Source organism: Lucilia cuprina, chromosome 6, assembly GCF_022045245.1.
Source record: "Lucilia cuprina isolate Lc7/37 chromosome 6, ASM2204524v1, whole genome shotgun sequence".
Taxonomy (NCBI): domain Eukaryota; kingdom Metazoa; phylum Arthropoda; class Insecta; order Diptera; family Calliphoridae; genus Lucilia; species Lucilia cuprina.
The window spans coordinates 11,270,902-11,285,501 of record NC_060954.1 but is presented as its reverse complement, the minus strand read 5'-3'; the positions used below and the strand labels follow the sequence as shown (position 1 = coordinate 11,285,501).

At 29.4% G+C, this 14,600-nt stretch overlaps 2 protein-coding genes across 2 annotated transcripts in view; one reads left to right on the top strand and one right to left on the bottom strand.

Moving 5' to 3' along the window:
- Window positions 1–14,600, bottom strand: part of LOC124420490 — a 19,121-nt gene extending 4,521 nt beyond the window's left edge. The window contains exons 1-3 of the mRNA XM_046953394.1: window positions 14,484–14,600; window positions 1,405–2,503; window positions 343–444 (exon numbers count right to left, since the gene is read on the bottom strand). Coding sequence (XP_046809350.1) covers window positions 343–444; window positions 1,405–2,450 — 1,148 coding nt within the window. The 5' untranslated portion in view covers window positions 2,451–2,503; window positions 14,484–14,600. The remainder of the gene's footprint in view (window positions 1–342; window positions 445–1,404; window positions 2,504–14,483) is intronic.
- Window positions 3,163–6,633, top strand: LOC111686424 (pleckstrin homology domain-containing family G member 4B). The gene is made up of 6 exons (XM_046953389.1): window positions 3,163–3,187; window positions 5,001–5,347; window positions 5,408–5,494; window positions 5,563–5,667; window positions 5,739–5,882; window positions 5,948–6,633. The coding sequence occupies exons 1-6, from the start codon at window positions 3,163–3,165 to the stop codon at window positions 6,458–6,460; spliced, it is 1,221 nt and encodes a 406-aa protein (XP_046809345.1). The 3' UTR covers window positions 6,461–6,633.

The following is a 14,600-nucleotide window of genomic DNA, read 5'->3' as shown; positions in this document are numbered from 1 at the left end:
TATAGACTAGACTATAGACTAGACTATAGACTAGACTATAGACTAGACTATAGACTAGACTATAGACTAGACTTTAGACTAGACTTTAGACTAGACTATAGACTAGACGATAGGCTAGACTATAGACTAGATTATAGACTGGATTATAGACTATATACAAGACTAAAGACTAGACTATAGACTAGACTATAGACTAGACTATAGACTAGACTATAGACTAGACTACAGAATAGACTATAGACTATAGAATAGACTGTAGAATAGACTATAGATTAGACTATAGACTATAGACAAGACTATAATCCGAATGATAAAAGAATAGTTGTTTAAATATAAACTTACCTTTGCTTCGGTTTATGATGCAAAGACATAAATCTTGTGGTATCAGGTGGTGGAAGGTCAGAGCCTGTAATTATTTCAGTCTTAGGACGAGAGCGATAATTCCTGAAAAGCAAAAGAATACTCAACAATTAAACTATAGCAAAACTTTGCAAGCGCTAGATAACTTAGGGTGAGTTTGCTACTCAGTTAAATTAAGCTCAATTTGTTGGTAGATTAAACTCGGAATAAAGTAAAGCGGAATTTGACCGATGATTGTATTTTTCAGTTATGAACACAAAACATATACTTAAACTAGGTTTAAACAAAGAATGCAGATTATCTTTATGTGAAAAAACCGCCCTAAGTCTAGTTAATGGAATTTACAAGATTAAAACTTTCAGCACAATAATATCTGAAAAATATAGGAAAAATGCATTCTTGAGAAAATCAAGAGGACAATGTATGCATGCTACTCTTGCAAATATACCACACAGAACAATTTCCGCTATTGACATTCCAATACTGCGTTTAACTTTTTTTCTAGATAAATATTAGTTTGCTATAAAATGTTTATGAACAATTTAAAGACGCTACCACAATATTTTCTATAAAAAATTAATTAACAATACATTGTTTACTTATAAAAAAAAGCACGGAATTGTCAATATACAAAGCAATAGATAACAGAATTTATATATTTAAGTGCGAACAATATGAATTCTGAATCATGTAAGTTTATTATTTATGGCAATCAAGACAAGGAAATGATAAAAACCAATAAAACCTATTATTTTACTTTGCAAAAAAAAACGAGTAATCTTATCTGAAAGATTTTATTAAAAGAAAATAATAATAAAGGGGGATTTACTTTTCGGACCTTTCAAAACCGATATGAAGAAAACAATTTGAAATATTTGAAGAATTTGGAAAGTAAAAAGAATGAATATTTAAGGAGAAACTTTCCTATCAATCCAAAAGTTTTGTCATCTCCAATTCAATACTTTCACCAGACTTTTCATTTCGAAATTTCGTAATAAATATCTTTGCGATTAAGGGGTCTTAAGTTTAATTTTCAAAACTTACCTTGGAAAATCTTTATTTCTTGTCTTAGCATTAGTGGCATCTGTTTTATCCGGTTCACTTTCTTCTATTTCCTTTGAGCTCTTAATCTCTTCAGGATGACTTTGGGAATGTTGAAAGACAGGTGTTAAAAATGATTTATTTATGGCTGCTACTGGTAGAGTTTGCTCTCCACTTTGTTCGTCATCTCTTCTCTCTGAACCACCAAATTCATCTTGTACACTATCACTACGCTCTACGGCTAATTCCTCGTTAATTTCATCCTTTATACTGTCCACATCATCTTCAGAACGTTCTTCATCGATACTATTGTGAAATAATAAATTACGTTTATCATCCATCGGGGAGTTATGAGCATTAGCCATGGGATAAACTTGTACTAAATATGAACCGGATGTTGAGGAGGGTGTTGTTAGCGAACTAGATGAATAAGCACGTTCACTCAACAAGAGCGATTGTGAAGATTTAGATTTATATTTTGTTGTTTTACTAAGCACACGTTCGTCAATTTGTAGATTTTCGAATAATAATAATTTCTGTTTTACACCCAACAATGCGGGATCTGGTGATTGTGGTGATGTGGGGGTTTGTCGTTTTAATTTTTTTCCACTACTGTCATGATTAATATGACAAGAATATCTTGTATCAATATCATCAGCATTAAGCTTATGATCATCATTATCATTCTCATTTATATCTATATCGATGGAACGCATTTTTAAAATAGACTTTTTATTAAAAGCATTTTCGGTATCGGAATTAACGGAATATGATATATTCATTGAACTAGAAGTGACGCTGGGCGTGTTAGATGATGGAGTGTTGAGTGAAGATGATAAAGTGTCTATATCTTCTGAGCGATCAGGTGTTGTTCTCGTTGTATTTGTCTCATCCTGAGAGTTGGTAAAATTATATACTTTGGAATCTGAAGAAGAATTATGACTTTCGGTACTAAATCGTCTACGATTTGAGCCTCGTTTATTAAAATTACGGTTACTTAGGTTGCGTTCACGACGAAATGGTCGTGGACTGGCTTCTTCATCGGCCATAGTCTTGGGTTATTTGAGCAATATTTGGGAAAGTTAGGAAGGTGTTGAGCGTACTGAAAGAAATTAGAAAGAATTCTGAATTAATTAAATGATTAACAGATATCGCTTGACTATGGTCCTGATTATAATATAGGCTGCATACCACGCAATAGTTTAGACAATAACTGAAACTATAATTAAGATTAAAGTTCAGACTATAGTCCAGAATATAGTTTTGACTACAAATTAGAATATAAATTAGTATATAGTTCTGATTAAAGTCCAAACTGTTGTTCAGCCTTTTCCTAGACAGTGCGTTAGACAATAGTTCTAACAAATTTTAGTTTAAACTGTAGTTCACACTGTAATCATGGTCCAAACTATAGATCAGAGGAGGAGGATCGGGCCTGTTGTGCGCCTTAACCAGAGCCACAGGTGGGAATCGAACCCACCTCCTCCGGTCTTCCAGACTAGAACACTAACCTACCGAAGGCCACTGGTAGATCAGATTAGAATTCAGACTATATTACTGACTATATATTCAGACTATATATAAAGCCAAACTTCAGACTATTGTCAAAAATTCAGTTCACATTATAGACAATAGTTCCAAATATATTTCAGGCAATAATTCTGCGCATAACTCAAACTATATTCAGGCTATAATTCTCATTAGTGTTCAGACTATAGCCCCACCTATAGATTAAAGTTCCGGCCATATATTGTAAGACCTATGGATCTTTTTAAAATATCGGTTGGTAAATTTCCTAAAAATTCCTAACCACAATAAAATTACCTATTTATTTATTTATTTATTTATTTATTTATTTATTTATTTATTTGGAATTTATGGGAATATTAAGGCCTTTCACAGAATTTCATACCGATCGAAAACGAAATTATTACATAGAAAATGAAACTTTAGAAATATTAAATAAATACAAACGATTTGTGATTCTACATTGAAAAGTTCCGTTTCCATTTTTCCACGATCGGAATTAAACTCTGTGATAGGCCCTATTATTTATACTTTTTGTATTGTTGTTAACAGAAATACATATTTACAGACGCTTTCTATTCAAATACGACACCATTTGGCCTTAATTTATAGATAAGATATAAGACTCATGGTATTTTTTTTTTTTTTTTTGGATCAAAATAATAAATCGCATGGCTCACTAAATATCACAAACATATTTATATAGGGGAAGTACTTTGCACACAGAACTAAAAATGCTTGAAATATATACATTTTTAACTAAACCTACTATTTTATGCACTTTTCCAGTTGCTTTTTACTCTATATTTGAAAATACGTTAAAAAGAACGGGATCTAGAACATAGAAACAATATACTTGTCTTAATATATAGTCAAGTCTGTAATCTTTTTAGCACATATTATCAACAGACAAATTTATAGTCTACTCTATAGTCACTACTTTAGTCAACTCTTTAGTCTACTCTAAAGCCTAGTTTATAGTCTAGTACACAATCTAGTGTCTATAGTCCAGTTTATGTCTATTCTTTAGTAAAGTCTAGTCTATAGTCTATCCTATAGTATAGTTTATCCTGTAGTCTAGTCTGTACTCTAGTCTATAGTCTAGTCTATCCATAATCTAGTCTATAGTCTAGTCTATAATCTAGTCTATAGTCTAGTCTATAGTCTAGTCTATAATCTAGTCTATAGTCTAGTCTATAATCTAGTCTATAGTCTAGTCTATAATCTAGTCTATAGTCTAGTCTATAGTGTAGACTATAGTTTAGTCTATAGTCTAGTCTATAATCTAGTCTATAGTCTAGTGTATAACCTAGTCTATAGTCTAGTCTTTAGTCTAGTCTATAGTGTAGACTATAGTTTAGTCTATAGTCTAGTCTAGTCTATAGTCTAGTCTATAGTGTAGACTATAGTTTAGTCTATAGTCTAGTCTATAGTATAGTATATAGTCTAGTCTATAGTCTAGTCTATAGTCTAGTCTAAAGTCTAGTCTATACTCTAGTCTATAGTCTAGTCTAAAGTCTAGTCTATAGTCTAGTCTATAGTCTAGTCTATAGTCTAGTCTATAGTCTAGTCTATAGTCTAGTCTATAGTCTAGTCTATAGTCTAGTCTATAGTCTAGTCTATAGTCTAGTCTATAGTCTAGTCTATAGTCTAGTCTATAGTCTAGTCTATAGTCTAGTCTATAGTCTAGACTGACCTACTGACCCCGATAGTAGCCAGAGCTATGGCCCTATCATAGTCTATTCTAGTCTATAGTCTAGTCTATAGTCTAGTCTATAGTCTAGTCTATAGTCTAGTCTATAGTCTAGTATATAGTCTTGTCTATAGTTAAGTCTATAGTCTAGTCTATAGTCTAGTCTATAGTCTAGTCTATAGTCTAGTCTATAGTCTAGTCTATATTCTAGATTATAGTCTAGTATATAGTCTATAATCCAGTCTATAGTCCATCCTATACTCTACACTACAGTCTAGTATATAGTCTAGTCAATAGTCTATATTCTAGTCTATAGTCTAGTTTATAGTTTAATCTATAGTCTAGTGTAGTATAAAAAATTTTCACCCAACTTAAGTAGAATCAACAAGTTATAACTCGATAACTTTTTTTCTATCTTTCAGTGAACCCGACGAAGAGGAACAAATCGAATTGCGTGATAAAGGCTATAGTTTTATACGACCCATTCTGGAAGAGCTAATAAAAACCGAGGAGTCATATGTGGAAAACCTATGGATTGGCATTAACAACTATGGCAATATATTTCAACGTAGCGATTTACCCATAGGTTTAAGAGGAAAAAAACATGTGCTCTTCGGTAATGTAGAACAGATAGCCGAATTTCATCGTGATGAGTTTCTACCCATGTTACAGCGCAATAGACATGATTTAAAGAGAATATTCGATGAGTTTCAACAGTATATTGATGTGAGTTTGAAAATGAAAGAAATTTTTGGATTTTTCGATGATTTGTTTTGCTATTTTCAGAGTAACTGCTTTTATGGTTATGTTTTATTTACCATGAACAAACAGAGATCATTGAAATTATGTGATATGTATAAAAATTATTTTAAGGTGGGTCTGGAGAATTAGATCAAAAGTTTTTATTACTAAATTTTTTTTTTTTTTTTTTTGTAATTTAGCTTTTACAAACTGAAATCGATGACAAGTTGGGTATTAATAGCTTTTTGGTGCAACCTATACAACGTATGGCCCGTTATCCATTATTGTTGCAACAGTTTATAACGGTATGTTTTTTTGGGGGGGGGGGGAAATACATATATCAAAATGTTTATCATATTTTATGGATGTTTTTCAGACCCTTTTCAAAAATCGAGATTATGTTATGAAACCCATTATTGAATCCTGTTGTCGTTTGGAGAAAAAGTTAAGAAATCTTCTGACCACCACTAATGAATCGGAGATAATTAATGATATTGTGTGTCCAAGTGAACCCAATGAGGTTAGAGTTCAAAACATTCAATATAGAATTAAACTAAAATCAATTAAATTTCCTTATTTCCTTAGTTCAATGTCCTCTATCAGGGAAAATTCCGCAAAGTTAGTGAATTTCATGTCTACGATCATACCCATAAGCGTAGCTATCGCTCTAAGGTGTTTATGTTCGATAAATGTATAATCTATACTGAAATCAAGGGTAAACAATTGATATTTCATGGTCGTTATCCTTGTGAACATATTGGCATAACATCGAAAACAAAACAATTCACTTTATACTATGATCATCGCAAACAACAGGAATGTGATTTTATAGCTGATCCGCCCTTAATCGAATTATGGTTGGAACTAATACGTGACATGATAAGTGCTTATGCGGCCGAGGAACGTAGAAAAATGAAAGAATTACATTCGCATGAATTTAATGGTGATCATATGCATCGTAAACCTGCCAATTTATCATTGTTTCGTGATTCGAATCGTTTTAGTAGTGATAGTGGTATAGGCAATATATGGGTTGTACCTAAACCGGAACAGGAAGAAGCCACCAATAATCGCACCACTTGGTATGCTGTATCATAGGCATTATAGCGAATAAGGCAGCTGAAGCGAAAGAAAAACAATTTTAAATAGTGATCGGTGAAAGGAACCGATGATTCTGCTTTAAGCTTTTCTAAAAGACAATTCGTTGATATTTGTAAATGATCGATTGTTTTCTGTTTACAAGTACCGATCATCCATTTTAAATGTTATATATAACAAAAAGACAAGTATTTAACGCCATTTAATTATTTAGTTATTGTTGTTGTTTTTTTATTTTAATTATATTATTAGGTTTTTTCTTTACTAAGTTAAATTAATATTTAATTATAAACCTAAATCAAAAATGCCAAATGTATTTCTTTAAAAGAAATCTAAAATATATATAGTATAATGCCAAAAAAAGTGAATAAAAAAAATTATATAGTCGAACCAAAAATTCGTGTTGTTGTGAATATGTATTCAATTGAAAATGTGAAAAAATTCTAGACTATAGACTATACTGTAGACTAGACTATAGACAATACTACAAATTATAGACTAGACAATAGACTTGACTGTATACTAAACCTTAGACTAACTATTAACCAGATTATAGATTTGACTAGAAGCTATACTATAGACTAGATCTTGGAATAGACAACAGTCTAGATTTTAGACTTGGCTATAGACAAGGCTACAGCCTAGATTAAAGACTAGAGTAGAATATAGCCTAGACTATAGTCTACACTATAAAATAGAACTAGAACAGACTATACTACACTATAGACTAGCCTAGGCAAGAATGTAGACTAGACTATAGGCAAGACAATAGACTAAACTATAGACTAGACTATAGATGATACTATAGACTAGACTATAAACTGCATTATAGTCTAGACTATAGACAGGACTATAGACTAGACTATACACTAGAATAGACAATAGACTACACTATAGACTAGACAATAAACTAGACAATAGACTAGACTATTTAGTAGACTATATATTGGAATATAGACTAGACTATACACTAGACTAGACTGTAGACTAGACTATAGACTAGACTATAGACTAGACTATAGACTAGCCTATAGACAAGACTATAGACTAGACTATAGACTAGACTATAGACTAGACTATAGACTAGACTATAGACTAGACTATAGACTAGACTATAGACTAGACTATAGACTAGACTATAGACTTGACTATACACTAGACTATAGACTAGACTATAGACTAGACTTTAGACTAGACTATACACTACACTATACTGAAGACTAGAATATAGACTAGACTATAGACAATACTACAGACAAGACTATAGACTAGACTATTGATAAAACTAAAGAATAGAATAGACAATAGTCTAGATGATATACTAAACTCTAGATTAGATAATACTAGGCTATAGACTCGTTTATGGATGCTCTATAGACTATATGGATGCTCTATAGACTTTTTTTCAAAAACAAGTTTCAATGAAAATTTATTTTTAAGCGTTTTTGTTTAGCTTAAAAAAAACATTTGTCAACATTGCTTAAGAGATCATCAAGTAAAAGCTCTTCTTTGGCTTTTGGCAAAGAGTGAAAAAAGCTTTATTTATATACTCTTAAAATGCCATACACTGATTGATTATAAACTTTAAAAAAGCTGTTAATTATTATTCAAATAACAAAGACTATAAACAAATTTAATGTCCATCAAAATTATAACAAAAATTTTGAGACAAATTTAATGCGAATTATTTTTTGCTTTTATACGTACATATTGTTTAATACGTATTAAACAATAGGAGAATTAAATAAATATAAACTTTTACTTTCTTATTAAAACTTATTTTGTGTTTGTAAACACAAAACGTATTAAAAGAAAAAGTTTTATAAATAATAATTTAATATTTAAGGCGCCTAAACTATTTAAATATACTTCTACCCACCAACAACATTAATGAACGAAAGCTCTTATAAATAATTATTAATTGATTTGATTGATTAATTACAATTATATCAACAAAATAATTTACGGCAATTAGCAAAACAAATGGGGAAAAAACTTGCAAATTATTTACATGCATAAATTTATTTTATTATGAATTTTAATCAATCTTTTCGAAAAAGAATGAATTTGCAAATAAAATGGTTCACACTAGTAACGGAAAAAATGAAATTTTTTTTTGCACCGATCCGAACTAATTAAAACTTAATAAAAGGTCATTTAAAAAACATTTCTTACTAGTTATACCCACTAAATATTAGTATATTTAAATAATTCTATTGTTTAAATAATGTTTATTTTATTCAAGTGACGCTCTATGTAATTTCACTCAGTGTAATGATGTCATCACAATTTTCATCACAAGCGTTTAAAAAAAAAAATTATTTAAATATAAATAAATTTTAAGAAAAGATCAGTTTTGTAAAAAGATAAATAAAATTGGCGATGATCGTTTAAATAAACAATGTGTAAAATGTTATGACAATTTTTGTATTGTTTATATTTAAATCTATAATTAAATATGCTTGGTTCTCATCATAATGTATTTTTTGAAATTGGCATGTACTACTAAACGACAGTAGTAGGGTGGTACCGAAAAACAAATTTACAAAAGTCTAGTCTATAGTATAGTCTGTAGTCTAGTCTATATTCTAGTCTACAGTCTAAATTATAGTCTAGTCTAGTCTATAGTCTAGTCTATAGTCTAGTCTATAGTCTAGTCTATAGTCTAGTCTATAGTCTAGTCTATAGTCTAGTCTATAGTCTAGTCTATAGTCTAGTCTATAGTCTAGTATATAGTCTAGTCTATAGTCTAGTCTATAGTCTAGTATATGATCTAGTCTATATTCTAGTCTATAGTCTTGTCTATAGTATAGTCTATAGTCTTGTCTATAGTCTAGTCTATAGTCTAGTCTATAATCTAGTCTATAATCTAGTCTATATTCTTGTCTATTGTCTAGTCTGTAGTCTTGTCTGTAGTTTAGTTTATAGTTTAGTCTATAGTTTAGTCTGTAGTCTAGGATATAGTTTAATCTATGGTTTATTCCATAGTCTATAGTCAAGTCTGTAGTCTAATCTATGGTTTATTCCATAGTCTATGGTCTAATCTTTATTTTAGTCTATAGTCCAGTCTGTAGTCTACTCAATAGTCTAGTGTATTCAAGTCTAATCTAGTCTATACTATAATAGAAGTAGTTGTATCGTCTATATTCTGGACTCTAGTCTTATTTTTAATCGGAAACCTCCCTAATGTTTGTTTATATAAAATATCCATTTGTTTATAAACAAACACGACCTTTGACTATAAAATAAAACTATTCAATGATAAATTTAACGGCTTCATATTTGATTGTTGTATTTGCAATATACACAAGCTGTTGAACACTTTAACTACAGATGATTTAAGATCTTCACACATCTCTTCAAATTCTATAGATAATACCTTAGAAAACTTGTTAGTAATTTTCAAATCTTATGAGTATAAACAATTTAAAACCACAATGTATAACAATGTAAAATCACAACTCTTTTAATTCATTTCCAACTTTTTAAATAAACAAATCAATGTCCATGGCATCTAATGATGATCGCCTGCTGTTTTAAACATTTTTATTGGTATAAAATTTTGATTGTACTTTAAAATAAACAATTTTTGTTTTTGTTTATATTGTTAAGTCAATTATTAAAAAGTTTTTTTTTTTTTTAATAAAAGTTTCAAATATTTAAATTTAATTTCAAATAAATAATTTAGCTTTTCAATAAACAAATAAATTATTTATCTCGAAAAGTATATTAACAACTTGGCAAGTGGTTTAAAAGTCATTTGCACCAGTATCAAATATTTAACCATAGAAACTAAAAATAACTGATTAAATTATTTGTTATTAGCATTTTGTTATTTTTTTTTGCATATTAAAGTTCAATTAAAGATTATTTGCTAAAGGGGACTTTATTTCTGAAAGTATTAAATTGATATTTTTATTAGGTTTCTTTGTTGGAAATAAAAGATTTCATTAAAGTTTTTAAGAGAAGAAAATACTTTGTATGTATATGATAAGTCTACTTTATTATCTAGTTTATCATCTAGTCTATAGTCTATACATAGTCTAGTATAGAGTGTAGTGTAAAGTCTAGTCCATAGTCTAGTTTAAAGTCTAGTGTACAATCTAGTCTATAGTCTAGTCTGTAGTCTAGTCTATAGTCTAGTCTTTAGCCTAGTCTATAGTATAGTCTAGTCTATAGTCTCATCTATAGTCTAGTCTATAGTCTAGTCTATAGTCTAGTCCATAATCTAGTCTATAGTCTAGTATATAGTCTAGTCTATAGTCTAGTCTTAAGCCTAGTCTATAGTATAGTCTAGTCTATAGTCTAGTCTATAGTCTAGTCTATAGTCTAGTCTATAGTCTAGTCTATAGTCTAGTCTATAGTCTAGTCTATAGTCTAGTCTATAGTCTAGTCTATAGTCTAGTCTATAGTCTAGTCTATAGTCTAGTCTATAGTCTAGTCTATAATCTAGTCTGTGGTATATAGTCTAGTCAATAATTTAGTCTGTAGTAATTTGAAAAAATATCTGAAATATAACTTAAGCATTCCGATTACCTCATATTTTCAAACTATACTATATTATTTAAATCAATCAATATATCAATCAATGGATTTCTCTTCGTTAAAAGAAATCTTTCTCTTAAATATTTTACCTTTAAGCTCTTAAAACAATGTAGATTTTATGGCAATTTAACACACAAATATAAAAATATTATATATAGTATCATTTTATAATTTTAATTATCTTTTAAACAATTTTTATTGTTTTTTAGTGTTGTTTTTTTTAATTTTACTTTTTTTGTTGTACATTTCCGAAAGAATAACGTCAAAATGCTGATATGAATATAGAAAAAAATGACTCATTAAGATGCATTTCATTCAGATTTTTTTGTTTAAATAATAGCAATATAAATGAACTGTTAAATGCTGCAGAAAAAAGTAAAAATTAATTATTTTTTTTACAAAATAAATTACAAATCCAAAAAAGGGAAGTATGCCCATATTGTAAAACAAAGGGTATAATATAATGTCAAGGAAAAAAAATAAGTAAATTCCAACCTTGTTCTCTAGATGTCAAGAGAGTTTATAATTTTTAATTTTCTTTAGAAATTAAATTTTCAGATAGTTCTCACATAGTCAACCTGTATTAGTTTTGATTTTTGAAACTGTATACGGTTTGTTAAAAATTCTACTCATTTTGCTTAATTAGCACTTTAATTATTTTTTTTTTTTTTTTATTTTTTGCAACAAATAACTTAACAATTGGACTTGAAAATAAAAATACTTATTTGTATTTTTATTTTGTAAAAATTTTGTGTAAATAAATTTGTTCTACTTTTGTCATTATCGCTGCTCGCAAATGAGTATTTACCCACCAATTTACTCTCAGGCTGAAGTATTCAGATAAGAGAATTTTGACAAATTTATAGCACAAGTTTTCATAGTTGCATTTTGAAGTCATATTATGAACGAATATTAAAAAGTCTAGACTAAACTGGGCCCGACTTTATGATGATGCCGCCGAAAACTACAAATATATACACAAGATATCGCATCCTTTAAATTCTGCTCATGATTTCTCATGCTGACGTATTACTTCATTAAGAACTTTATATCTTTATAGATTTATCCACTAATCGTATATCATTCTTTTTTGTTATCATAAAAATTAAATAAATATTTCAAAATTTGGCATTAAGGTTAATATAGCAAATGTCCCCCTTTATCTCAAGACAAACATCATAAACGGTCCACCTCCTATATACGTCTATAACGGAAAATAATATAAACACAATGGTGACGTAGCGTTACCTTATGTCGCACATAAACAAAGAATGCTATAATGAGTAAACTCTTTTCTTAAAGATTTTCTCTTTACTTTTGATTAATCAAATTTGGTTTGGTGTAAAATTTAACATTATTTGGTTTCCAAAAATAATCTATGAATGATTTTAACTAAAGGAAATTGTGTGAATCAGCATTATTCAAAATCAGAAATCAAATAAAATTTTTTCACTGATCACTTGTAAACAATAGACCGAAACAGTTTTCTATAAATATGTTTAAGTTAAGTGCAATAGAAGTCTAAAGTTTTAACAATACTTTAGTCCATAGTGAGGACTATAGTCTAATCTATAATTTAGTCTATAGTCTGAATCATAAACTGTTTTATATTATGGGCTATAGTTAAATCTATAGTCTAGAATAGATCATTGCATATTTTGGTAATTATACTCTGATCTACAAACTGATAGACTACAGTTTGTCTATATTCTATATTATAGTCCAGTCTACAACTTGGCCAACGATTTTTTGTATAATCTGCACTTTATTTTAGTCTATAGTCTGGTCTATAGTGTAGTCTATAGTCTGGTCTATAGTCTAGTCTATTGTCTGGCCTATAGTCTGGTCTATAGTCTAATCTATAGTCTTGTCTATAGTTTAGTCCATAATCTGGACAATAACACAGTCTATTCAATACACAATCTGGACAATAATCTAGTATATAGTATGCACTATATTTTAGTCTATACTTTGGACTGAACTATCGTCTAGGCTATAGTTTGGATCGTAGTCCTATATTATAATATAGTCTATTATAGTCAAGTATATAACATGGAGTATAGTCTAGATAATAATCTATTTTATTTTAGTTTATAGTCTGGACTAAAGTCTGGACTATAGTTTGGACAATAGTCTGAACTATAGTTTGGACTATAGTCTGGACTATAGCCTGGACTATAATTTGGACTATAGTCTGGACTATAATTTGGACTATAGTCTGGACTATAGTTTGGACTATAGTCTGGACTATAGTCTGGGCTACAGTTTGGGCTATAGCCTGGACTATAGTTTGGACTATAGTCTGGACTATAGTTTGGACTATAGTCTGGACTATAGTTTGGACTATAGTCTGGACTATAGTTTGGACTATAGTCTGGACTATAGTTTGGACTATAGTCTGGACTATAGTTTGGGCTATAGTCTGGACTATAGTCTGGACTATAGTTTGGACTATAGTTTTGTCTATAGTCTGGACTATAGTTTGGACTATAGTTTTGTCTATAGTCTGGACTATAGTTTTGTCTATAGTCTGGACTATAGCTTTGTCTATAGTCTGGACTATAGTTTTGTCTATAGTCTGGACTATAGTTTTGTCTATAGTCTGGACTATAGTTTTGTCTATAGTCTGGACTATAGTTTTGTCTATAGTCTGGACTATAGTCTGGACTATAGTCTGGACTATAGTTTTGTCTATAGTCTGGACTATAGGACTGGACTGTAGTCTGGACCATAGTCTGGACTATAATCAAGACTATAGTCTGGACTATAGTCTGGACTATATAGTTCTATAATCTGAACTAAAGTAAAATCTATAGCCTTTAATGTAGTCTATTTTATATGTATAATATGGACTATAGTCTATTCTTTATTCTAGACTATAGTCTGGATATTGCTATAGTCTGTAGTATGGACTATAGAGAAGTTTACACAAAAAAACTTATCAAACATACTACGTAGTATCAATAAAGCAGTTAATTCAACAAAACTTATCAAACATACTACGTAGTATCCAAACAAACAAAAAAAGTTACTGTTATCAGTCACTTGATTAATATACGTGATAAATTTATTCTCCACACACATGTAAGAAACGTAAAATGTTAACTTTATCTAAATAGCCAGTGTAGGGTATCACAGTGAACAAATTAAGATTTGTAGTTTTGAGTAAAATAATAAATAATAATTTATATTAAACTGTTTATAGTGGGCGATTTAACACTGACATGATCACACTCAAATAAATATTTATAAATATTATGATCACAAAATTATTTTATTATTATTTTTATTAATTTTTACATAATTTTCTAATTTTTATTGCTGTGATTGTTTTTTATTAATAATTTTTATTATAATTTGTTGCACAATTCTAAAAGGGCAGTAGTATTATTTCTCCAATTTATTATCATTTCTATTTACTTTTCTATTAAATAAAATAAATAATTTAGACGACAACAGCTGATTAAATGGCTCTAACCTTTAAGTAACTGTATTTTTTTATAATTTTTCGATAAAAAGTAAATAATTAAACGCGTTTTAATGTATTCTACCGCATACAACAAGTACCGCCGAACCAACACCAATCCACCAGTAT

Excerpts from the sequence above, each read along its gene's own strand:
- LOC111686424 (XM_046953389.1), top strand. The coding sequence starts at position 3,163 with ATGGATCTTTTTAAAATATCGGTTG. Across the intron at positions 3,188-5,000 it reads TCTTTTTAAAATATCGGTTG|AATCAACAAGTTATAACTCG; the intron begins GTAAATTTCCTA and ends CAACTTAAGTAG. Across the intron at positions 5,883-5,947 it reads GTCCAAGTGAACCCAATGAG|TTCAATGTCCTCTATCAGGG; the intron begins GTTAGAGTTCAA and ends TTATTTCCTTAG.